The following is a 24,007-nucleotide window of genomic DNA, read 5'->3' as shown; positions in this document are numbered from 1 at the left end:
CATAGGTATTAAAATGGTGCAACTGCTTGGTCAGATGTTCACTCTGTAGTGTCACTGAAGCAGCAGCCTGGATTAGATCCCTGCACTTTGAGAATGGCACGGATGCTGCAAGCGGCTTGGCTGTGGCATTTGAAGACCCAGCCTGCAAGGACGTGTATCTGTTCACCAACATGCTCCCAGAGCAAGAGTCAGAGGAAATCTGTCGACTTCTTGTGGAGAACAAGTTGCATCCAGTACATGTTGTATGCCTTTTGGGAGTTACAGATGATTATGAAAGAGGCCAGCAAAAAGCAATGGAAAAAGTAGCCACACAGTCCGGGGGATCCTTTCAGGTGATCAGACTCCCTCATACTGCTTCTGAAAAGGTATGCCACTAATAGAAGATTGCCCAAATCTTTATTGGATGGCATTTCACCAAGTAGAACTGGTGAAGAGGAAGATTTCTATGTCTCTCTAGAAAGGTAACCTTATTTTGCCTGGCTGCTTATGAGCAAAGTTGTCTGTGAACAAAGTTTTAAAATAGATTTGGCATCTCTGTGACAGGCTACACCTGAAATCCCAAGTTGGTATATCCACCCTTCTAAATGTGCACTGCTCGTTCCTTAGATCCCTGCTTGGGAATAAAGGGAGCAGTTCACGTAGCTCCTGTACAACAGGCATTGTGACCAACATTTGGGGTCAAATTCAGTTATAGCGTGGTTTAGCTCCATTTACTTCTGCAGAGCTGGATTTGGCTTGTAAAGTGATTTCACTGAGCTTTACAGACCAGCACTTGGAAAGAGATGACACTGACAGGTGGAGGTGAAGATCCTGAAGGAAAGAAAGAACAAATGCCTTGTTTGGTTTCACATTTTCTTTGCTGGTTGACTGTACAGCTTTGCCTACATCCGGTTTACCCTGATTCATGGATTTTATTCTTGTTTTACCCATTGGCATGGGTGGCTGAACACTGCCTTTTAAATAAATAAATAACAATAGCATGTAAATCAGTTAACACCCTGAACTGCTACATCTAACAATCCTCAGTGCTGATATAGCATGGTTTTTGCATGTCCACCCTGTGGGCCTCCTTGTAGTTAGGGCATTTTAAGTTCCCTCTTCTTCACAGTCTTGTAACAGCCCTAAGGCAGTTTCAGCAACAGTTTACAGGAAATAATGGGAAACTATTCAAGCATTTTTTTTTTACTTAATACCCAATTAATGCAATATAAGTTTATCTTTTTCCATAAAAGTTGAATGCTTTATTGTAAAGTTCATTGTCTTGTTGTCAACTCAGTCTCCTCAGTTCCTTGTGTTTCATTTTTCTCTCATAGTCCCTGGCACATTCTTCCCCGAGTCACTGTTCTTCTCAAATGTTTCACATGCTGCTCAGCCATCAGGTCCTTTCTCCATCCTCCTGCCCAGGCCACATGGCTCCACTGGTGACCCTGACCTCTAAAGGCAACTTTGTCTTCCTAGACTGAACCCTCACCTTGGTTCTGCCTTGACCTTACAACTCTTGCTTGTTTGGAGAGTTTGGATACCTGCATAAGAAGCTGGTTGCAGGAAGAGCCAATGTGCACATGACCACTAGCTGTCCATAAACTACCATTTGAGAGCCAGGGACAGACTGACTGGGAAGAAACCAAGGGCATTGATACTCCTATGTTAGTGATGAGCATGTGCTCCTGGTGATGTGAGAGGCAGCCCCAGAACCCCCCACCCTGTCTCCATTCTATTGCAGCTGTGCCATGTCCTGAGAGATTGGTGTATTTTTCAGCTTCAAAGCTCTATACTAAAATCAATTAACTGAGTGCCATAATAATCAGTAAGAAAGTAAACTATCCTGATTTTTAAATCACATGCTTAGTGCCTCCTTCAAAATTGAACAAAATGATGATAGGATTTGAGATGGGCCAAAAATTAATATCTATTAGAGCTTTGAGTGTACTTGAAATGGTACTTCGTGGTTTGAACATGCCTGGTCACGACTGAAGAAACAGTGGTTCACCTGCTACATATCTGGCAGCTGAATAGAAAGAAGGGGAAACACAAGGGTTTTTATCATTATAGTTCTTATATTTTATTTTCTTAATATTCCTTCTTTTAAATCTTGATTTCTTAAAATAGGAAAGAGTACTTGTGATAAGCTTACAAATAAATTGCATAGAACAACAAAGGACACGATGTAAGAATTAAAACACAAAAAGAAGTAACATACTGGAATGTAAATTTCATTTTTATAAATAATATTCCTGTTTAAGGATTTAGGAACAGAAATCATGTTCATCTTCTGCTTCCCTCTCCTCCTTCCCCCCTCCAGATAGGCTCCGTGTCCATCTCGCATGTCCAGTGTTGTCACACCACTAATAAAGATCCCTGTGGCTCTTTGCTGTCAGGATGTCCAGCAACAGAGTAAGTTCAAAACCTGTAGATGGATCACTTTGATAAAGCAGAGAAGAAAAAAAGCTAGGAAACCAAGAGTTATTGGGGGAGGAGGACTCCCAAGTGGATTTAGTTTGGGTTCATTGCAGCAACATGCAGAAATTCTGTTGCCAGGGCCTTCATTACTTCTTGTATTTCTGTTTTCTACAGCTTTCCTGTTTGTATGTGGAGCCCAGATTTCCTTGGTACGCCCTTGATATCCTCAGCAGAAGGACGTTTAATCCATTCATCCCTAAAGGCTTCTGATTTCATGAGGGGAGTCCGTGTGCTGGCCAGGAGAGAAACTGATGGCTATTACTACTTGGGCCATGTTGTAAAAGAGGTGAAGGTAGGTGTTTACCAGGAACTAAGCTTGTAAAAGGCTCTCCCTAGGTTCTGTGTGTCTTTTTTCCTGTCCTTTCCTATCCCTCCCCAGCTCCGTGACCCTGCTGTAGGTTGTACAACATACTTCATAACCGCGTTTTTCTCCCCACGTCCTATTTCATCTATTTTCTGATGATGACTGGCTGTTTACAGTGAGGAGTCCTGCAGGCAGAAGCAGCTTGGAAATCGATCCACTTTAGTGGTTATAATGAGTTGTTGTTCAGAAGCAGTCAAACAAAATAGGCCCCTTATATCCTTATTGTCTATTTTCACCTAGTGTAGCAGTAAAACTAAATAGCATTATTAATGGTAATCCAAAACATCTGCCTCCAGGGACTACTTTCTCCTTGCTGGACTGAGAATTTTCCTTATTTTCTTCTGTGTTCCTGGGATTTGTGAGATGATCTAGGATGCCAGACAGAAAATGGCCCCTGCAGCGCTCTCTAAAAATCCAGTTAATTTCCCAGTTCACAGGTTAGTTAGTTAAACAAATAGTGATGCTAGTATAGCTACGGGTGGCTGTAAACTCCAGTGGAAGGTGGAACAGATATAGACAGCTGAAGACACGAGTGACTTTAGCTGGAGTAGGGGCCAACAGCATTATTTGTGTAAGTGTACTTATAGATATATGCAGAGGGACTGAGATTTCGGTCATGGAATCTCTGCCCCACACCCAGTGCTGGAGGCTAAAATTAAAACAGTCAAATTTATGGCATTTAGAATATTTTACTGGTTTGTAATCCTTTTGATCACCATGTAACTAACTGCATCATACACAGCAGTTTATTTTGGTTACTCTTTTCCTAATGGACTCGTAGGGATCTTCCTTAGCATGCTAATTCTGTTCCTCTGAGCCAGATAAGCCTACTAAAGTCTAAGTCCAAAAAGAAAGGAAGAGAAGGCTGTCAGCCACAGCTATTTAATTACTTTTTAAGTTCAATATGGACACAGTACAATGAAAAACCTGGTGGAGGAGGAACACTACATTCACAGATCATGTTCTGCTTCCTGGGATTTCTGCCACTTCCCTCTTAGCACTTATGTTTGGCCGTTAATTGGACCCAGATGTCTGTCTTGCAAACTGCATGTTTTACTCCTGTAGGGCTCCAGGGAATGCTTCCTAATCAAGTTTGACAAAAGTCGCACGCTGAAAGGCAAGGTACAGCTTCGCCTGCAGGAAACGCCTCTGTACGACATTCTTCACTATGAAGATGCCAGGCAACAGCCACTTGCTCCAGGAGACAGGGTCTTGGCACCATGGGAGGCTAAAGCTGAACGCTTTGGCCCAGGCACTGTGTTAATGGTTATGGAGGACAAGGAGGCCCATTTAGGTACGAGGTATTGGCTTTCCTATTAGTGCTAGACTCACCACAGTTGCTAGCCACTATACAGAAAAGAGAACAGTCTCAGCTGTGGAGAATTTACCAACTGCTGCTTGGTTTCTCTTCCTCTTCTCTTTTTTGTTGGCACTAAGCAGCCTGTTCTTTTTCAGTGCCAGAATTAATGCTGCTCCTAGAATTAGCCCTTGCTTTGCTCTGTGAATGGCAACTTTTAAAAAAGTATGGGTGTCCTCCTGACACAAAGAGAAAAATGTTTCCGGCCCTCTTGAGTACTGACCTGATTATCTGTTAGTCTAGTTTCCGGCTTTGTGCAGGATAAAATCCTGGTTCACTGTGACCAGTGAGAGTTTTGCTACTGCTGTCCACCTGTTGTCTCCTAGGAGGAAGTTCAAGAGAAGGTCAAATCTTAAACCTATAAAGAAAAACTCATTTAAGTTGTTACAAAATTGTCTGTAGCACAAGCTATTGTTTTATCACTGGCTTCTAAGAGATAAAACACACAGGTTGACATGTTTCTCATACGTTCTTTGTCATACTGTTTTGTTTGATACACACAGCACACAACAGAAGAGGAGTGCTTGTGAATTTCTGGAATGGGCAGACTAAGGAGGTAACTTCCGACCAAGCTCTGCGGATCCCTCTGCCCTTAAGTGAACGCATCATCCTAGAACTGCAGATGCCTTTAGCAGCCAGGCAGATGGTGATAGCTTCAAGCTCAGATTATCCATACATTGTGGCACCAGGTTACAGAGCCTCAGGCCATTGCGGACAGGATCACTCATACCTGGACTACTGGCCCAGGGGTCTATATTCAATTCAGCCATGTGCTAAGTGCAGCTATAGGTGCATCTCACTTCCCCATCGCTGCCTTGCAGCCTGGGCACCCACACAGCCTACAAGGAGCAAAGTACAACAAGAAGATGCCCTCGTCCCAGGAACAAACTTGACTAAAGAAGAGCTGAGCAGAAAAATAGAAAAGCAGCTGTCTGAAGAGAAGACCTCCATTTCAGAAGGTGTTTCCAGAGAAGAAGAGAAAAAGGAAGAGAGGAGATTGAAGACTGAAAATGTTCCGAAAGATGTTAAGTCTCGTATGGAAGAGGACAATGAGGTTATAGAACCTAAGAAGGTAACAAGTGCCTCACACTGGCTCTTTCATTAATATGTGGTCTGATGTTTGTCTAGTTTCTGCGTTGTTACCTTGTGTTTTCTGCTCTTGGTACTGAAAAATTACCAGAAGTCTGGGGCTTGACCCTCTTCCATGCCCACTAGAGAATGGAGAGACTTGGCTCTCCATTGTCTTCTTGATCTTTTCATCTGGAAAAGTGTTAGAAGCTGCCATTCTTTGTCACTGGCTGGAGTAGACTCCTAGAAGCTCTTACACGGGTGCAGAATATCAGAAGTGCAGCATAGCCCAGTCCCTTTACATCCTGCCTCTGCGTAAAGGAGGTAAAGCAGGAAAAAGTGTCAGAGAAGACGACTTTACAGCAGATAAGCGTTATGGTAAGGATTCCTCCATATCAAGGCAGTCCCTGACATAATACTATTAAGATATTTCTCCACCCGACCAAAAGAGACTTCTGTGATCCTCAGTAGTTGATCTGAGGCTTGTGAATGGGCAGTGGATGAGGATCAGTTAGGAGGAGGTTAATGTGCACCAGCTACTGCCAGGCTTTTCTCTATTGACCTGCAAGGGTTGGAATCTCCACCCTGGCACATGCTGGGAATGTGACTGTCTTTCAGCCAGAGCACCTCTGGCTTGGTCTTTTCTGTGCCAGTTTGGACCCTCCCAGGCAGTAAGACTGCCAGTTGTTAGGTCATTTAAAGACATGGACAAACCTAAGAAGTGATCATAAATTACTATATCCGAGTTCTTTGTTTAATAAAGAACTTTTCCCTCCACATTTTTTTATTCTTTCCCAAGCTTCTGTTGCAACACAGCAGCTTATGCTGTAAGTTCATGCTCTTTTTCTTATCAGGTTTGGATTTTGATAGCATTTCTTATTGTTTCTAGCATCCTCAGAGGGAGATGGCTCATGCTATGGTCGATACCGCTGTCAACACAGAGAGCTGGTTGATGGAGTCAGTACACAAGGAGGAAGCAGACAGCAGACAGCAGGAAGACAATACTGAGGCTCATCTTAAACATGAACATGGTGCTGAAATTGTAGCTGTTTTATACAACTATAAGTTTTGCCACACAAAACCAGTGCAGCGGGCCATTATGTCTAAGGTCTTTCCTGTTGCTATAGTTCTTGATGCTTCAAAAGAAAATGTCATAAGGTCATGCCAAATATTGCCAGCATAATATAGCAATATTTATTTTTAGGTATTAATAGTAGTATGGTTTGAGGAGTTCACCTTCTTCTCAATATGAAAGTATTCTCAGATGGAAGTTGGGGTTTTTTTGGCCCTTACAGCTACTACGGTAGCAGCTTTTGGGTTTTATCTTCATGCTCACTATAAATATTGCTAATCCTAAATTTCCTTGCCTTTAAAAATTCATCTGTAATATCAGCTATGACTGCTTATAGCAAAAGATTTCGCCAGGACTGTTCTGCAGGAAACACTCATTCTCTTCTTTGTGCTGAAAATTACTGCTTTATAATGTCATCAAGTATACTTTTATTCCCTTATCATTCAAAAGGGATTGGATCACGATTTTCAAAAGCTTTTAATCAAACCTACTCTAATCAATACTCTTCTTGTTTAAGCTATATGTGTGACAAATAGAGGCCTTTTAATAAGGATTCTAAAAGCCTAAATCTTTCTCCAGGTGTTACTGCCTTTGTACTGCTCTGTGTAGCTGGTGTTAGAGGGAGAATGGAAAGTGGAACAGAAGTGTGCACGTTTCCTCTCCACTGGCACTGCAGTATCATTACATGCAATGACTGCTGCTCAGGTGTGCACTGTCTTTAGCAGAAAGGGGCAAGCAAGCTCTGCCTCTATTCTGAGCCACCCAAAAGCTATGTAACTGTGTTAGCACAGAGTTGCACCCAAGCTCATTTATCCTGTCTCTCAGCAGGATTTAAAGCCCAGGCTTTGCATTATCAAGAAATTCATGACTTTTGTCTCAGAGCATTGGCAAAAGCTCATGTTTGTCTGCAAAATACCATGTAAATAACCCTTTAGAATTAGTAGCTGCAAGTGCAGTCAGTGATCTGTGTTATCAGGTAAAACTCTTGCTTACTTGTAACGGTAAGCTTATTTTTTGAAAACTGGGACCTGTTCTGTGGTGATTAAAAATATCTAACTTCCTCAGAGAAAAATGTTGGTACTCAGTTATAAAAGTCTTGCTTGAATACATTTTATGCGATCTGTTCTTTAATTTGCTTTCTTTTTATAAACTGTCTATAACCTGGTATGTCCTCAATTTGTCTGAAAGATCTCTTTGAGTCCAAAGTGGCAGAAACTCCAATCCAGCATTTCCAGAGGAGCCCTTCCGTGACATCTAGCGCTTTGGGTCCTTTCAGGCGCCAAAGTTTCTTTGACCAAGTAGATCGATCACTAAAGACAGACAGCCTGACCATCAAATCAGCTCTACGTGTGCAGAGACCACACAGTACCTCCAATGTGCAGGCTAAGAGATTCACAAATCTTCTACATCTTGTAAAAGAAAAGGCCATTACAGTAAGTATTGGGTCCCAGCTAGTTTTTAGCTATTAGGATTTATTTGTCATGTGTTATTAGAATACAGAATATACTCTCAGTTGATCTCTTTCTAAAAGGTATTTTTAAAATTATGCATACATAGCATAATGGATATGCATAAATAGAAACATAAGGTTTCCACTTAGGAATCAGTGTTGTACAGGAACTTCTAGTATTACATTAGTATTATTACTTAGCACTTTGATGGAGTTTTTCATTTTAGATCCTTTCTAACAACTAATCGTTTCAGACAGCTCTTCAAGATAGGAAAGAATTATTCCATCTTTACAGATACTGAAAGCAAGAAAGAGAAAGGCTAGCTGGCCAGCCAAATCCCACAGGGAGAGTGCATGTCAGGGCTGGGATGGGACCTCAGGCCAGTCCTCTATCTGCTAGATAGATAACACCATTCATACATCTCCCACCTACTTTGATTCTGTCTTTGATCTTTCCATCTGTAAGTAAGTTCTTAAACACAACAAACCACCCATGAGGTGCAGTTTTTGCAAAGAAATAGCAATGCACTGAAGAACAAAGATACTTACTGCCTCTATGAAGCCATACAGATCAACTTGTTAAGAAAAATCAGTCTAAATGCTACATGAGACTGACAGGGACAGTCAGAATAAGAGGGAAGACAGTGGGCATTATTTGAAGGTCCAGAGGTGTTTCCCAGCTTGTGGCACTAGAAATATCCTGAGGAAAGAACTGGAAGGAGCTGTTTGTTTTGCAAAGGCGTGGCTAACAGCAAGGACATGCTAAGTGTGGCTGGGAGTAGAAGAAGGGAGAATTCACTCTTGAGAGCAAAATAATTTGGGGAAGCTTGTTCTAGCCCCAAACAGCTCTAGCAATGTAAACTGAAATGCATGTCGAAGTTTTGGTGATTAAGTATAGGATGTTTCCTTGCCACTTCCCTTATAGAGAGCCTTGTAAGGTGTACAGAAGAAATAAAACAAATATTGTGCTATGATTGAAGAGAAGCCTTGTGAATGCTCCTTCATCTCTTTACACAGCAGAGTGCATTTACAAGTGCAAATTAGGAACAGTGCCCAGCACTAAAATGCAGCTATTTCTGAAGAAAACACAAGCACTGCTTGACCGTGGGTAGAAATCTTAGGCAACAGGAAGTGAGGAGTTAGTACACCTGCACAGAACTTCAGGATGATTTTGCGTTTGGCCAATGAAATCTGATAAGGAATCTTTAATACAATTTGTGGTCGGGACCTGTATTTTCCATCTAATCCAGAAATGGCACAAAGAATATACAGTTTTAAGCATTGGCTCAGCACTGGAACAACTGGATCTGCAATGCCTACTGACCTGTGAAGAACGCTTACTTACTTACTTAAAATATTTAGATTTTTCAGGCACCCCTTTGTTAATTAAGCCTAATCTTTTGTAAGGGTTTTAGCATCAGACCCAGCCTTTTCATGGATGGCAAGTGACACTATAGTATTCATGTGGCAGTATGGCTTCCAGAGCTCAGGAATGACATTAGAAGACTTAAGCTATCCTGGTTTTGTAGGTTTACAGTTTGCATTAGAAAAATATATCGATGAGATTAAGGGTTTAGGTTGGTGGGTTTTTTTGGTTTTAGAAATCAATCCTTAACAGTGCATCTGAAGAAAAACAGAAAGAGGTGCACTTTAATGAAGTCCAGATTGAGCACAAAAGGCGGCAAGAGGAACAGAGGCAGCTGAAGAGGGAGCAGCAGCAAAAGGCAGATGGTGTCCGACGCCAGCTGCTCAGGGACAACCAGAGGTAATGATGTGGGAGGGAGGGCAAATAAGAATCAGAGAAGCAGATGGAAGATTTTAGCAAAATCTAGGAGCTAACTGGTTCCTTGTAGCAAATATCAGATCGTTGATAATGTCGGCTCCCTAGTGCTCTTAGTCTCCAAATGTCACACATTGTGCCTTATGCTAGTCTCTGCATGGTGATCTTGGTGATTCACTAATGGAGGAAAAATTATGTAAAATATTAATTAAAAAAAAAAAAAAAAAAAAAGAGTAACATACCAGCCTAAGGTATGGGTGAGTGGGTGTGCATGGTCCCATAGCCTTTTGCATTAGCTCTAAGGGCAAATTCTCTTCAGTCTCATCCTCAGCCTCAGAGTCCTTTTGTATCCCAAACCCCTGTTCCCTGACCACAGCCCCACAGTCCCTTTACACCTGGCCCATCCTTGCTGCTGTGACCCACCTCCTTCCATGGCCTCCACGGCTCCACTATCAAGACAGTCCTGCCACCACAATCCATTCCCCTCATTCCTGGTCTTCAGGGCCAAGAACACATGGCCACATCAGGCTGCGTAGTCAGGTGAACAGATGACTGCAGAGAGCTGGCAACATCAGGCACCAACCCATATTTGTTTTTTTGCCAACTCTGTTCAGGACACAGGTTTAACACTCGTAACCTAACAAAGCATCTTGAAGTATTAGTTGACCACAGATTGCCAGAATGTCTGATTTGCATCTTATGCACTTCCCCCCCCCCCCATCTTTCTTCCTGAGAAATTTGAGCAATTTTATTTTGGAAACAGGCAGCGATTGCTTCAGAGAACATTGCAAGGACTGGAGAAACAGCAGGAGCACAGAGACAGAGCTTTCCAGCACATAGCACTGCTCCAAGCTGCCATGGCAGAGAGGAGCAGGAAGGAATCCTCCTTGCTAGAGGAGGAGAGGAGAAAGGCAAGCCAGAGGCTGCAGTTCTTAAGAACACAGCGTTTGGAGAGAGACGTGGTTTTGGCAGAACATAATGAAAGGAGCTTTGAACAAGAGAAAGATAGGCTGGTAAGGGCTCTTTCACAAATGCTTTTCCTGGACAACTGTGTTTCCAATAGTGGTATCATCTAGAATACTTATTTTTCACCTGTTTTCTATCCAATATAATTATCATTTGGAGATGCAAAAACAATGTGACATTTTTTAAACACTTGCATAAAAAGTTGAGAAGGAAAATTCCCCATCTCTGTGGTAGAAGAAGTCTTTCTGTGTGCAAGGGATGAATTTCCACAGATGAAGCCCACATGGGGAACTAAGTATCAACTGTCTACATCAAGCTGGTTATGGCAAATTCACTATTATACCTATTTCTAAGTTCTGCCAGTAATATTTGTAGATTAAATTAAGCATGAAAGCTGGCTATACAATAGCAAATGTCTCTTCTCTAATTATTTTTATGTAGGATTTGCTCAGGAGCAGAATACAGTCACGGCAGGAAACGTGGGAACAAGAATCACAGGAGCAGGACAGGCAGCAAAAGCAGCACCAGGCTGCCAAAAGGAGAGTGTTCCAGAACAGAGACCGTTCCCATCAGAAGATGGAAGAGAAAGGCCAGAAACACTGTGACCTCCAGCAGTACCTCAGAGACCAGAATCTTTTGATGCTCCGGACCTCACTACTAGAGTGAAGAAGCTGCAGTGTGGGTAAGCAGGTCCTTGAGCATTTCCCAAACCTGCTCTGCATCGTATAGGTGTGAGTCAGTGTGCTGGAGCTCAGGAAACAGTGCAGTTGTGACGAGCAAAACTACAGTTCCTGGGGAGATCTTATAGCTTCCTTTTCTTGCAGTCAGCGTGCATTTTCACTGCTCTGTCCTTTGCAAGCCTTCCTCTCTGGAGGTACTAGTCTAACCTACCCGTTCAATATGTAGACTCCCCAACTCTGTCAAACTATTCTCCTTGTCTTATGTGTATTGAGTGACCAAACTGACAGACCCAACTCTGCAACCAAGAGCTAAGTTGGTAATTCATGTAATTATAGCATTTGGTTCCTGCCCCAAAGGCAGCCCCCATCTGGAGGGGTCTAGCTTTCTCCATAGGACTCCAAGGAGTTGGCACCTGTAGTGTTGGGTTCAGGTTTGAGCCTGGTGAAAGAAAACATCATGGGAGCACTCCAGAGGGGAGCAACAGAAGAGCTGAGAGTTACAAAAGCCATTCAGAGAGACAGCACGAGGCCTAGAGCCTGGCAGAAGGACATCAGCCTATAACTGATTTCAAGCTGCAAATGACAGAGATGAATTAGTTAAGTGAGGGCCTCCTACTGTCACGGCCCACTCCTTGAAGCGTGCAGGCCACTCCCCTAGAGGAAGAATGACTTACATAACTCCAAAATGCAAAAACATGTTTTTTGGTGAAAAGCCACCTGTTCTAGGCATTGAGAGGAAGAAAATATCTGTACTTCTCTGAAATGTGTCTGGAGAATCGCTGAATCCAAGGGTGGGCTTGGGTGTCTGATATGTTTTACCTATTGCCCCACTTTCAGGCTTGTTGTCTACAAAAGCAGAAGTTTTAAGCTGGGGAGAGTGTCAGGAAGGTACTGAGATAGCTTTGCAAGTAGAGTGCCTGTTCAGAGTAAATAGGCTTAACATGCACCATGAATAAGTGAGGAGAATGCTGCTAAGACAAATATTTAGATAAACTGAAAGGTAAGCGAACAAACTGTACCACAAACCATGGTAGCCAGTAGCAGTAGCCAAGACAGGAGGAGAAGGGTTCCCCATTCAGGCTACAGTTACCAGCTGGCATCCAGGATGCTACTAGCTCCCCTGATTGTGTAGCAGCATCACTCACTTTCCTTAGTGAAACATGCAGTTATCAGCCACTCCCATGGACAAGCTATCACCTTCTCTCCCACAGAAGGGAAACAGCAAGACACACCAAGAGCCAGCTTTATACAAGAGGAAAGGAGAGAAGAGCTTTTGAATGCATTGTACTCTGATTAACAGAAGCAACTTCATTCACAAAGGAGGAGGGAGGTTATGGATGGCATGTCCTCAAGTGCTATCCTTCTTCCTCATATCATCAGCGATATAAAGTATAGCAGCTGTGTCCCAGAGAACACTATCAGCAGCTTTGAGTGGCCAGAATTTAACTGTTTCATTTTCATGTTATTTTCACAAGTAGTTAGGAAATGAGAATGGACATGGCACAATGTATTTGATGGACCACTCTGAGCCATATCAAAGGCCATTCTTAGTTCCTACAGAAGTAGGTTAAATACAAATTTAAAACGCTTGAGAGCCTTTGTTTTAAGTAATGCCCAGAAACAAGCAATACAAAAATTAAAATGCTGTTGCCTGACATTTTGTGTACACTTAGAAACATATAACACTATATCCACATAAGTAGTTTCTCTTCTTTGCTTAACCATCTGAAAACATACTACTACAGAGCCCTTGTGCCACTGCAATTTCATGAAAAATATATCTGGAAATATATTTAGTATTAAAATATTTCCTATCATTCACAGACTGTTTCTTACTATTAATATAAGGTCATAAAATCATTTTTAAGAATACCATTAAAATGACTGTAAGAGGCACAAATGATCTAGCTCATTTTTTGGGTTTAACTATTTCGTTTTGATAACATTAATAAGTTTTCCATCCATTACTGAAAATGGATAAAAGACTCCTTGTTTTGTAAACTACCAGAGACAAAAAACAAGTATTTGCATGTTAGTGTGAGGATTTGAGTTGACTTCAGATTTTTTTTGGGGGGGGGGGGGGGGGGGGGGGAGAAGGAAAAGGAGAAATGGGAATAAAGAGATGAAGAAAAGGCTTTTTTTTTTAAGCTTCAACAAAAACTAAGGCCAGTAGAAATATTCCCCAAAGTTGTTTTTATTACGGAATTAGCTTTTCTGTTAAAACAATTATTTTCTTTTACTGTTTATAATCCAAACTCCTATAGTATTGTGCTAGAGTATGGAAGTCTGAAAATGAAATTGGCTGGTCTGTTTTTATCATCCAAAATTACTTAGACTACTTCATGTGGGATTTTAGGACACTTCTACAATAAAAGTAGAAATTAAATTACAAAATACAAAAAAAAGGTACATTGGCTTTTTCAGCCTGTTTACATTTCATAGACTGAATATCTTCATTACCTGCTTAGGTGGTATCAAATATCACTTCTCATACAGTAGTGACAGATCAGTAAGTAAATTAACTTAAAATATGTAACCCGATTGTTTTTTCAAAACAGACTTGCTAGCTGAACTTCTTTTTAAAGACTTTTAGACAAGTAAACCTGCTTTCTTCACCAGGCTGCAGTGATCTTGTGCACCTAAAGTATCTGATACCATCAGTTAAAAAACTACCAGAGTATATTATCTCATAGAACCATGCAATCATAAGGGAGGCAGAACTCTCCATCTCTGCAAAATCTTCCTGGCTTCTGAAATAGACCTTCCTCATATAAGTAAAGGCTGAGAGAGCTAGGACTGCTCCACCTGGAGAAAAGACGACTGAGAGGGGATCTTAACAATGCATTTAAGTATCTAAAGGGAGGGTGTAAAGAGAATGGGGCCAGACTCTTTTCACTGGTGCCCAGTGACAGCATAAGAGGCAACAGGCACAAACTGAAACAGGAAGTTCCATCTGAATATGAGGAAAAACTTTTTTGCTGAGAGGGTGGTCAAAACCTGGAACAGGTAGCCCAGAGAGATTGTGGAGTCTCCATCCTTGCAGACATTCATAAGCCGTCTAGATAGGGTCCTGGGCAACCTGCTCTAGGTTGAGCAGGGGGGTTGGACTAGATGTTCTTTAAAAGGTCCCTTCCACCCTCAACCGTTCTGTGTGCAATTCTGTGATCACCCTGTTTGCTGCTTGGATGATATGACTGAAAGCAACATTAATGTGGAATATCCAATGCATGGCATTTTGAGAGGCATGTGACTGTTCTCACCTTCAGCTTCTTTCTCCATCAGCTCACAGAGAGCAAAGGTAACCCTGCACAGTGAGAGGGCAGCAACTGCAAGAGTCTATTCAAGGACAGAAGCTGCAGTTTTGATGAGCAGTGGTTTAGCTGCCTGCAGGATGTCCAGTTCAGGGTCCAGTGAACGACCAAGCCCTTCCAGGACCATGATGGCAAAGATGATGGAAGCAAAGTTGCTCTCGAGCTTCACCTAGAACCACAAGAGACTGAATGGACTCCATGGACCAAAAATTTTTTTCTTCTGAACCCATTCCACAGAGGAATCAGCTCTGGATAAATGGGGAGGAAAGGAAGGAGGTTGGGGTGGAAACATCAAGCACATCTGAAACGATACTGCAACTCTATCACTACTAAAATCCAGTAGGGTCCAAAAAGCAGCAGACAGAGGAAGTGACCTAAGGGAACCTAAGGGTTCACATTTTCCAGTTCCAAGAAGAATGGGATTTTTTCCTTCATACTGGAATAGCAGGAGCTAGGAATGCTCCTAGCTCTTGCTAAGGCAGTTATAAGCTGCAGTAGTATCCATTGTACTCAAGTGCATGTAGCTGTGTACGGGAGAACTCACCTTCTGAACAGCCACAGAAGAGCCCCACAGATCACAGAGGAAACAGTCCCCTGGCTTGCATGTGAACAAACCAGTCCCTGATTCCCAGCCATGCACATGTTTCAAAGCATACAAGGGCATTAAGGAGTGATGGAGCTGGGAGCAGGACTTGCTTGATAACAGTTTAAATTGCACCTGATGTTACTGGATGCCAGCTTAATTATTTTAACAACAAAAAGCTCTAAGAAACATTTAAGGGGACCCTTTGCAGGCTGGCCAGTCCTACAGCTGACCTAAACAACCCTCATCACTTCTGGTTCAGGCCATCACAGCTCTGTTGATTTCCAAGATTGTTTGCAACCATGGAAGCTTGTCCCCCAAATACTATTAAATATAAAACAGAATCTCATCTCTGTGAAGAGCTCGCTTTCAAGGTCTATAACAAACCAGTAAAAGGGCCTAGTGCTGTTACATAACCACATATTAAGGAAGAAACAAGCTCAGGGAAGAAGCCTGCATACACATATACAGGATTTCGCTTTCTGTTTCTAAGGGACTATAAAATAGGAAAAAACAAGTGTGAGAGCAACACTTTCCTTTTAGTGTGTAATACCAACAATTAAATGCAGCATTGAAGACAAAACCCAACAAAATGGAAATTGGTCTTGGTAGGATGTATATTAGGCCCTGAGAAACAGCAAGCCTGAAACACTTGGATGCATTCTTGCAGCCCCCCTCCTAGCAGCTCATTTCAGAAGTCACAGTCCCCCTCCCTTGTCAACCCTTCACCATTCCCGTAGTTCTCCCTCCCCAAATGAGCTTCCAGCTGTTGAAGGCAGGCAGTGACTGGACCTCACCTTATGGGTCATCAATAACTTAAAGACATTCGAGAGGAGATTTGCCACTTGAAGCTGGAATACAAAAGGAGAAGTTAACGCTGCTGATTAGAGAGTGGGGAGGGGGGGCACAAACCTGTGGTCATCAAGACTAAACCACATGCATGAAAGACAGGGTAAGAATTAAAATTCTGAGTGTTAGAATTTTGTCCTTGTGGTGGGACAAGATTACTGGGCTGACAACAGCCAACACCAAGGTGTGAGCCACTCCAGGATAAAGAGTTCAGCAATGACCCAGTACATACCCATTGTCCTGCTTACACACCAGCCGAGGAAGGCAGAACATTTGACCTCATTGCTGTACAGACTGTGTGTTAGTTTGCTCAGTACTTCCATACTACATTCTCTGAAGTGCCCAGGCTGGCCTTAGCTAACAGGATGCAAGCTCTAACATCAGGTTTAGCAACACCTTACAGGGGACTGGCAGATTGTAGATTTAAAAAAATAGTAAAATAAAACCATTTTTGTAGTTAGAAGGAAACAAGAGAAGATTTTAAGGACTTTTTCCTCCATCTGAGATTCTAAAAACTATGTATGGGCAGTGCTGATGGGATCAGAGCTGGCCTTTCCACTAGGACCACTCTGAAAGCAAAGCTGCACCGAGTTACAGGTAAGTGAGGGTGAGACACTGTACACTTACCTTTCCTAGGGCAATGGTGTTCCCCCGAGCCTTGGTCACTAGCTCTGCCATCTCAGCTTTGAATCGCTCGATATCCTGGCACTGGTTAGCACGAGCATGATGAAGGATCAATTCTGCCACTCTCTCCCCCTGTAGAACAAGTTGAAAGGAAGAATCAGCAGAACTAGATCGCTGGTACCAGCTGGCCTACAGGGAGCTGTACACCACCATCCCTGGAAGGCTTTTGCTGCAAAAGTTCCTGGAAGGAACTCCCAGGGCCACACTCTCCTTTTCCAGTAGTTTTGGGACTAACAAAAACCCAAGGGATTAACAGAAGCAGGTACAGAAAGAGCAGAACTGGTCCAAAAGGCTTAGCTGGTATCTCACAAAGCCCTGCTTTATTTTTCTTGTAGGGAAGGATGCAACAAAGGTCAGTGAGGAGAAATTTCAAGGGGAAAATTAAAACCACAGGATTAACATCAGAGCAGATAATGATGTAAAAAAGGGCACCTATTAACCTCTTCTATGGGATAAGTCCAACCCTCTATTTTCAAACCATGGAGGAAGAGTGAACTGATTCTGTGCCAGCATACACTTGGACAGAAAAGGAAGAAGGGGAAAGAGTCATATGCAAGCTTCATTTATGAGAGGGGCTTTATGGCTCTTTTTGGCAAAGCTGTATGACAGTGACACACAGAGCCAGAGGCCCCAGGGTTGGCAGTGAGACTTGGCATAGAAGTTTTTCACCTGTAGAACATGAATTATACCCAGCCTGAGCCATGAAGGACTTACAATTGAATGACTGCTCAGTAGCTGAAGTAAGTCTGGCAGCATAGCACATCCTGAACACATGGACATTAGCATGACTTCTGGGTATGTTTCAGCAGATAAAATAGACACAGAGATAAAATGTGTTCCTCCTATATGCTGGTGAGCCCTCCAACTCACAGCTGAGAAATAGCAATATGTCAGTAAGAGCACTGATACTTGTTCTCAGAATGAACAGAAGACATCAGCATTGGATTCTGTAGTCCATCAGATAGTGTATTTAAAGAGGGAACAAGAAGGAAGAAATTCCCCTTGTACAGAGAAGCCTGGCATAGGTCAAACCTCCTGCCTGTCTTGATGGCTTTTCTTTATAGATGCTGACACAAGAGAAGGGAGGGTGGCATGTGGGCTTCCCAGCAGTAAGGCATGGAAGGCTGCGGCAGGGAACACGTGTTGAAGATCAAAATTTTAATCCATTCCCTTCTCTACTCTAGCAAAATCTGGCACACTCTGCAACAGTCTCTGAAATGCAAGTGGCTCCCAAGCAGTCCTAACTTGCACCAAAAGCACTCCAAACCAGGAGTGGCAGTCACTGCTTCCCATCAAACCCTGTCACTCTCACCGGCCATTGAAATCACTCCATTCTGGAGGCCATCTTGCTTTAGCTGAGCATCTTATTTGCATTTGGTATAGCTTTCAAGCTAGCTGATAGCAAGTCTCCTCTCTCCTCCTACAGAGGATTGTAAGGGGAAACAAGGGAAAAAAGAAAAAAAAAAAAAAAAAAAAAACACACTTCAGCCAGATTCTCCAGCTCTCTTCCTTCCCCAGCCTCAGCTCCCCAACCTCATGACATTGGCCTTTACCTGGCCCTGGACCACAGCTGTGAAAACCGCCCGGAAGTTCTGCATGTCAGCAGTCTGCAGCTCTGCCACAATCCCCGCATCCAGCAGCACCAAGCAGAGCCGCCCGCGAGGCGGCTGCACTTCCACCACAAGCGTGTCACACAGGTCCACAATGGCCGTCTGCTCCTTGCCGCTTGCGCTGATGTGGGCCATGCCTTGGACCAGGATGTTCCCAGGATGCAGGTCAGCATGAACAAAGTTGTCAACAAAGACCTGGAGAAAGGACACATCTTAGAGCAGTTTATTCCAACCCAGCCTGCCCACACCAAACTCCCAGGCAAATTGTACAGGTTCATTTCTGGTCTGTTCCCTGTCATTACTAACATGCATCACCCTATGCAACAACACAGCGAATAGTTCTGCTGAGGACAAGATGGGCTGAAATAGCACGAGTGCTAGTCATCCTGGGGGAGTCAGCAGAGCTGTGTGAAGCAATCGTGCACATTCGCTAGAGGTCTGGTAAGACAGCAAGCAGTTTCAGCAGTTCCAAAGGCTCTTCAGCAATTAACCCTCAACTAGATGGACAATAGTGGGCCTCAGCAAAGAGAAATGCAGTAAGAACAGGTCCTTTGCCATTCATTGGTATGGGATTTTGTGAATGACTAACGGTTTGTTTACACCAGCACATCAACCCACATTACAACTGTATAAAAAAAAAAAGTGAGGAGAATAAGTTAGAAGACAGATGTAAGTAGCACTCCTCTGCCTCTGCTACTGGCTAGTAGCAGAAAGGAGTAACAACAGGGCAAACACAATGGGATACTTTCCACTAACCCTCCTGGCATCCTGGGACTGCAGGACTTCCTGCCCCACAGGGGCTTATCTTCCTATTTGACTTCTACAAGTTTGTCCAATTGCCATGTAAATCAGAGCAGCACGAAAAAAGGAGTGCTTTTTGGGTATTGCCTGGAAAAGCGCCTTCTGATAGCTTCGTTTGTGGCCTCCTTGTTGTTCTATTTTGAGAAACCATAAATAACGGATCCACATTCACTGTCATACACCCATGAATGCATGTATCTGCCACAAGCTGCCCTCATTTCTCTGCTTTCCAGAGTTAAGAGTCCCAATCTATTTCATCATTCCTATATGGAAGCCATTCCACTCCAGAAGTCATCTTCTCTGCCTTCCTCTGCACCTTTTCTAATTCTGTTAGAGCCTTTGAGATGGAAGGTCATGGACAGGGAGGGACTAGAACTGCACAAAGTATTTAAGAAACAGGCACTTGTTTCACATGCTGCCTTAATGTTGTTCTGTTGCTAATTCTTTTCTACTACTAGAATTTGGTTTGCTTTTTTTGATTGTGCATTAACCATTGAGATTATACATAAATACATATAATGTGTATGTATGAATATATATATATATATAAAAAACCATTGAGATTATATATGTATGTATGTATAAATTCTTTACCTCCTTGAAAATGGTAGTTTTGGAGGAGGGGTAGAAAGTGAACAAACTAGGCTAGCTGGTTTCCCTGTGGGTTGCGTCCATAGCTTCTGCAGAGAGCACGGTATTTGCTAATTACATTGCACTTTATTGCACTTGCACAATACATGAATATTCATTAAATGGATTAGTGGGTTTCCCTAAGCAACGCACTGATCAAATTGCACCCGAGGTCCCTACCGTGTACAAGCAGGTCTCCCTGCTGATGGTGCCTACCATTTTTAGGAGCATGTCCATGCCCATCTTTGCAAGTCTCTGCCTCAGCTCTGTGGCAATCTCTGCATGCAAGTACTGGGAAATAGGCTCACTCTCCTGAAATAAAGACAGAGCTGGAGTCAAACACACCGTGTCCCACCCTTCAACCACACCTCTAACCACCTCTGCAAAGAGTGGGGGGAAGGCAATAAAAATACCCTTAAAAGGACCTGCTCAATGGAGGCTATACCTACCATGATAGGGAACACAGGAGAAAAGGATTTGTTCTTTGGAAAGAGAGTGTGAAATAGCCTGGGACAGAAATACCCTCACCAGGATTGCATACACAAAAACTAAGGCTGAGAGAACAGCTTTGGACCAACTCAAACATCCAAAGCGAAGCAAAGCAAGCACCAGAAAGGGTCAGACTGCGAGTTCCTTGCTTTGACCCACCACGGAGGAGAGCCAGAGCATGGTGCCGGAGCGGAAAGCACAGGCAAGCACATGGTGATTGGACACACTGCCAGTTGGCTTTGGCTTCAGGCCAAGCATTCCATTCACTTCTATATGGAGTTGTGTCTGCCACCTGTCTTTTGGGATATACCGTTTATGAACAAAGAGAGTAGAAGAGACACTGAAGGAAGGACATCAGTCTCATTAAGCAAATAAGAGAAAGGCAGCATCCTCCTGCTTCTCATCTCTCTCCTTCTCAAAGGAGGTGCATTAGCATATTCTCCTTAGGGCCTTCTCACTGCCACCACCATTCCCAGACCCTGATATTCTTACCTCAAACGTTTCCACTAGAACATCTGTTGTTACCAAGGGGCGAAGAGGAGTAGGGAACTTCACAAAATCAACACCCAGGAAATTTTGTCGGAAGCGTTCCAGATTCCTGGCTTCATAGCGTAAGTCAGTCTCAAGGGAGAAGAAGAAAAAGTAGGGTTGAGAATTAGATGCAATTAGTTCCTGAAGATCCTGCATGAGGATATGACTGTATGGTACAACACCTCATACCAGTGAGACTGATCAGAGAGCCAGAATGAAAACAAAATATGAAACGGTACTTCTTACACACTTAAAGCATTCCTGATGGAAGAGTAAGAGACTGGGTAATGAATAGCCCACAAGCCAGCACCCTAGAAATACACGTTACTCTTACTATTGGCATGGTGTCTCAAAAAAACAAACAAAAAAAAGACCATGACCACATTATTTCCAATAGGATGAGATGGATCCTGAGCCAAAGCTTACTGTCAAATAGCAAGACAGAGACAGGAAGAATTGCAGCCCTAGCCTCATTTTGTAAGTAGGCAGCTGTAGCGGGAAGAAATTTAACGTGACCCATACAAAATAATCCACTGTGCAAAGCCTTGGCCCCTGTTCTCCTCAGTGATCCAGTGCCTTGACACAAGGGCCTCTCTCCTGCCCAAGCAACATTCCTTTACCTTCCCCTTTATCCTCCACTGCTGTCCACTGCTGCTGCTCAAGGATATGGGAGGGAGAGTGACCTTACCTCACTTCCCTCATCTGGAAATGGGAAATATCCCAGGAATATTTCTTGTTCTTTCAAAGAGAAATGAAAAGAAATGACAACAGGCCTGTCAGGTGCTCTCCTGATCCTGAGTCTTCAGAACCTCCAGAAAAAGCTCTGCCCAACTAAACTGGCACTAGGAACCTTAACACACATCCAAACAGAGTCAACAACTTACAATCAGGGTTTTTTTGTTGTGTAGATTTTTGCAATAATAGAAAAGAATTAAGATTTTTGGAGGTTTATAACAGACTAAAGACACTAGAACCTAGACATCAAAGTGAATTAGCAGACAGTAGTTTAATATGGAAAAGTCACATTTCCTGTTAATGGAAACACAAGAGCAATTAATGGTGTAGTGAAGTTTTTGTAAATTTGGAAGTAAGGATATTTTAGTGCTGTGTCCTTACAAGACATTAGTGAAGTAGGACATGTTTTCAGAGCTACTTGCAAAGTTTAACTTTTACCAACACTATGATTCTGATCATGTTATTACAGAACATGTTACAGAACATGTTATTAACTGATTTAAAAGTATATTAATTATGTTAATATACATCTTAATGCTAACAAACATAACTGATGAGTATAGGTTGCAAATAAATATGTAGGTTTAAAGAAAAAACAGTATGTCAGAGAGGGATAGATTTAGAGATTCTTTTCCTAAGAAATGGTCTCTCATTATCAGTCACCTTTCTTTTACAATCCTGCAAAAAGAACTGTGACTATGCTAACCACCTGTTCAGGGTTTTTTGCTAGAAAACTTACTCAAAGTTTTAACAAACACTGTTAAATCTTGCTTTTTTACTCTGTGAGCATATGAGGTTTCCTATAGTAATATTCATGTGACTGATTAGAAAAAGAAACATAATTAAAGAACAGGCCAGCCTTCATCTACCCTTTAGAAAGTAGCAGTATGAACAGAGTTAAAGCAAGAACAGACTTCGCCAGTCAGCATCTAGAAAAAGGAGTAGCTGTGCTTCAGTGTGTGGAGATCATGGCATTGCACGTACCTGCTGAATCATAAGCTTCTCAAACTCCTCCACGATCTCTGTCAAACTGAGCCACTTGAACCCAGGGAGAAGTCCAATGATGTGACTACCCATCTTCATGAGAAACAGATCCATCTGGACTTGGTGGACTAGCCCAGGGTGCAGAACCTGGGCAAGAAAGAACAGTGACAAGATCAACTGCCAAAATCCTGTAAAGAAGACAGGCCATTTCAATCAGCTAAAATGACACATTCCAAAGAGTCAGAACTCAGCCTATAAAACTGGAAGCTAACAAGGCTTAACTAGCTAATCCTGGGAAAAATTCACATTTCTCCATGGATTAAGTTGTGAAGAAACACTTTATAATCTTCAAACAGAATACCTCTGTGCTGGAGCCTATGATCTCACCAATTCCCATTGCTTTTGCTCTCCAACCCTCTCCCTGCCATGCAGTATTGATTAGTATTTGGAATAGCTTGAATAAGACTTGGAATAGCTTGAATAAGACTTGCTGGACCTAACTTCTCTGTTCCAGGTTCTTCACATGAGGAGACAGAAGGTGCTTCATTTTATGGTGAAAGGTGAAACCTAGCTTCATATTCATTCTTTTCATATAATTTGACCCTTGCAACCATTTCTGGTATGCACATGCCACACCAAATGCTGATATGGGCAGTACGAATACTAGAGGTCTCCAGATTGGCATGAGTTGGGGCCTCTGCAAGTCAGGATCAGAACTGGCTGGAACCAAGGGCAGACAAAAGATACTGAGGGGGACAAGCACCACTTCCCTCTGCCACACTTGACCCTTGCCAGTCTATTCATCTTCATGGGAACTAAAATCCGATCAGCCTTGTCCAGCACGCTCCACTTTCACATGTCTACCAGTGAGAGATACATGACTTACTTTAACGGCTACAGGAGTCAGATGTCTGGCTGATGAAGGGTTTGCACTCAGGAGCAGTTGGGCCATCTGCTCCATACGGGGTGCCACCATCGCAGGGCTTCCCAGGGAGCAGCCTTTGGGACTCAGCTCCCCCCTGCTCTTCTCCTCCTGCATCGCCTCATGCTTCCTCCTCCCAAGCCACCTGAAGAGGCCTCTAAAACCAGACACTTCCCATGCTTCAAAAGCAGACCTGAGCACCGAGCATCTCGCTAGCTCCTCGGCCTGGGAGCCGGCAACAGTGGTGAGGTCAGCGTAGGCTTTATACACCTGGGCGACGCAGCCTGAGCCGACTGGCTCCTGGCTGGGGAACTTGAGGATGCCCCTCCAGTCCTCGCCGAAGGCTTTGCTCAGGAGCTCATTGGTGTGGCCCCAGGGGTGCGGGCTCACCTCGACGTGCAGCTTGGAAAACTCGTCACAGAAGGCCTCGGAGAAGAGGTCCCTGCGGGTGCTGGCCCACTGGCCCAGCTTGACGCAGGTGGGGCCGGCAGCCTCGGCGGCCCTGCGCAGCAGCCGCAGCCACAGCCCGCCCAGCCGGGGCGACAGGCGGCTCAGCGGGTAGAGCAGCAGCACGGGCCCGAACCGCAGCAGCAGCCCGCAGGCCCGCAGGCCCAGCCGCGCGGCCAGGCCCAGCCACCACAGCAGCCCCCGCCGCCGCGGCAGCGGCAACGGCGGCGGCAG

The 24,007-nt window shown here is 43.4% G+C and overlaps 2 protein-coding genes across 2 annotated transcripts; one reads left to right on the top strand and one right to left on the bottom strand.

Moving 5' to 3' along the window:
• Window positions 1-4,035: 4,035 nt before the first annotated feature.
• Window positions 4,036-13,211, top strand: LOC112974660 (trichohyalin-like). The gene is made up of 8 exons (XM_026083873.1): window positions 4,036-4,118; window positions 4,685-5,253; window positions 6,139-6,280; window positions 7,510-7,754; window positions 9,373-9,536; window positions 10,315-10,564; window positions 10,959-11,199; window positions 12,409-13,211. The coding sequence occupies exons 1-7, from the start codon at window positions 4,088-4,090 to the stop codon at window positions 11,181-11,183; spliced, it is 1,626 nt and encodes a 541-aa protein (XP_025939658.1). The 5' UTR covers window positions 4,036-4,087; the 3' UTR covers window positions 11,184-11,199; window positions 12,409-13,211.
• ADCK2 (aarF domain containing kinase 2) lies at window positions 4,110-23,974 on the bottom strand (the record flags this gene model as incomplete). Its single annotated transcript, XM_026083879.1, has 9 exons — window positions 4,110-4,503; window positions 14,458-14,677; window positions 15,889-15,942; window positions 16,568-16,696; window positions 18,178-18,429; window positions 19,882-19,977; window positions 20,647-20,775; window positions 22,405-22,551; window positions 23,291-23,974. Coding segments are annotated over 8 exons (1,635 nt in total), but the record flags the coding sequence as incomplete, so codon positions are not given.
• Between the last annotated feature and the right edge of the window lie 33 nt (window positions 23,975-24,007).

The sequence above is a fragment of the Apteryx rowi genome, unplaced genomic scaffold (genome assembly GCF_003343035.1).
Source record: "Apteryx rowi isolate R43461 unplaced genomic scaffold, aptRow1 scaffold_62, whole genome shotgun sequence".
Lineage (NCBI taxonomy): Eukaryota > Metazoa > Chordata > Aves > Apterygiformes > Apterygidae > Apteryx > Apteryx rowi.
Note: the sequence above shows the minus strand (reverse complement) of the source record. Positions and strands in the feature narration are given on the sequence as shown.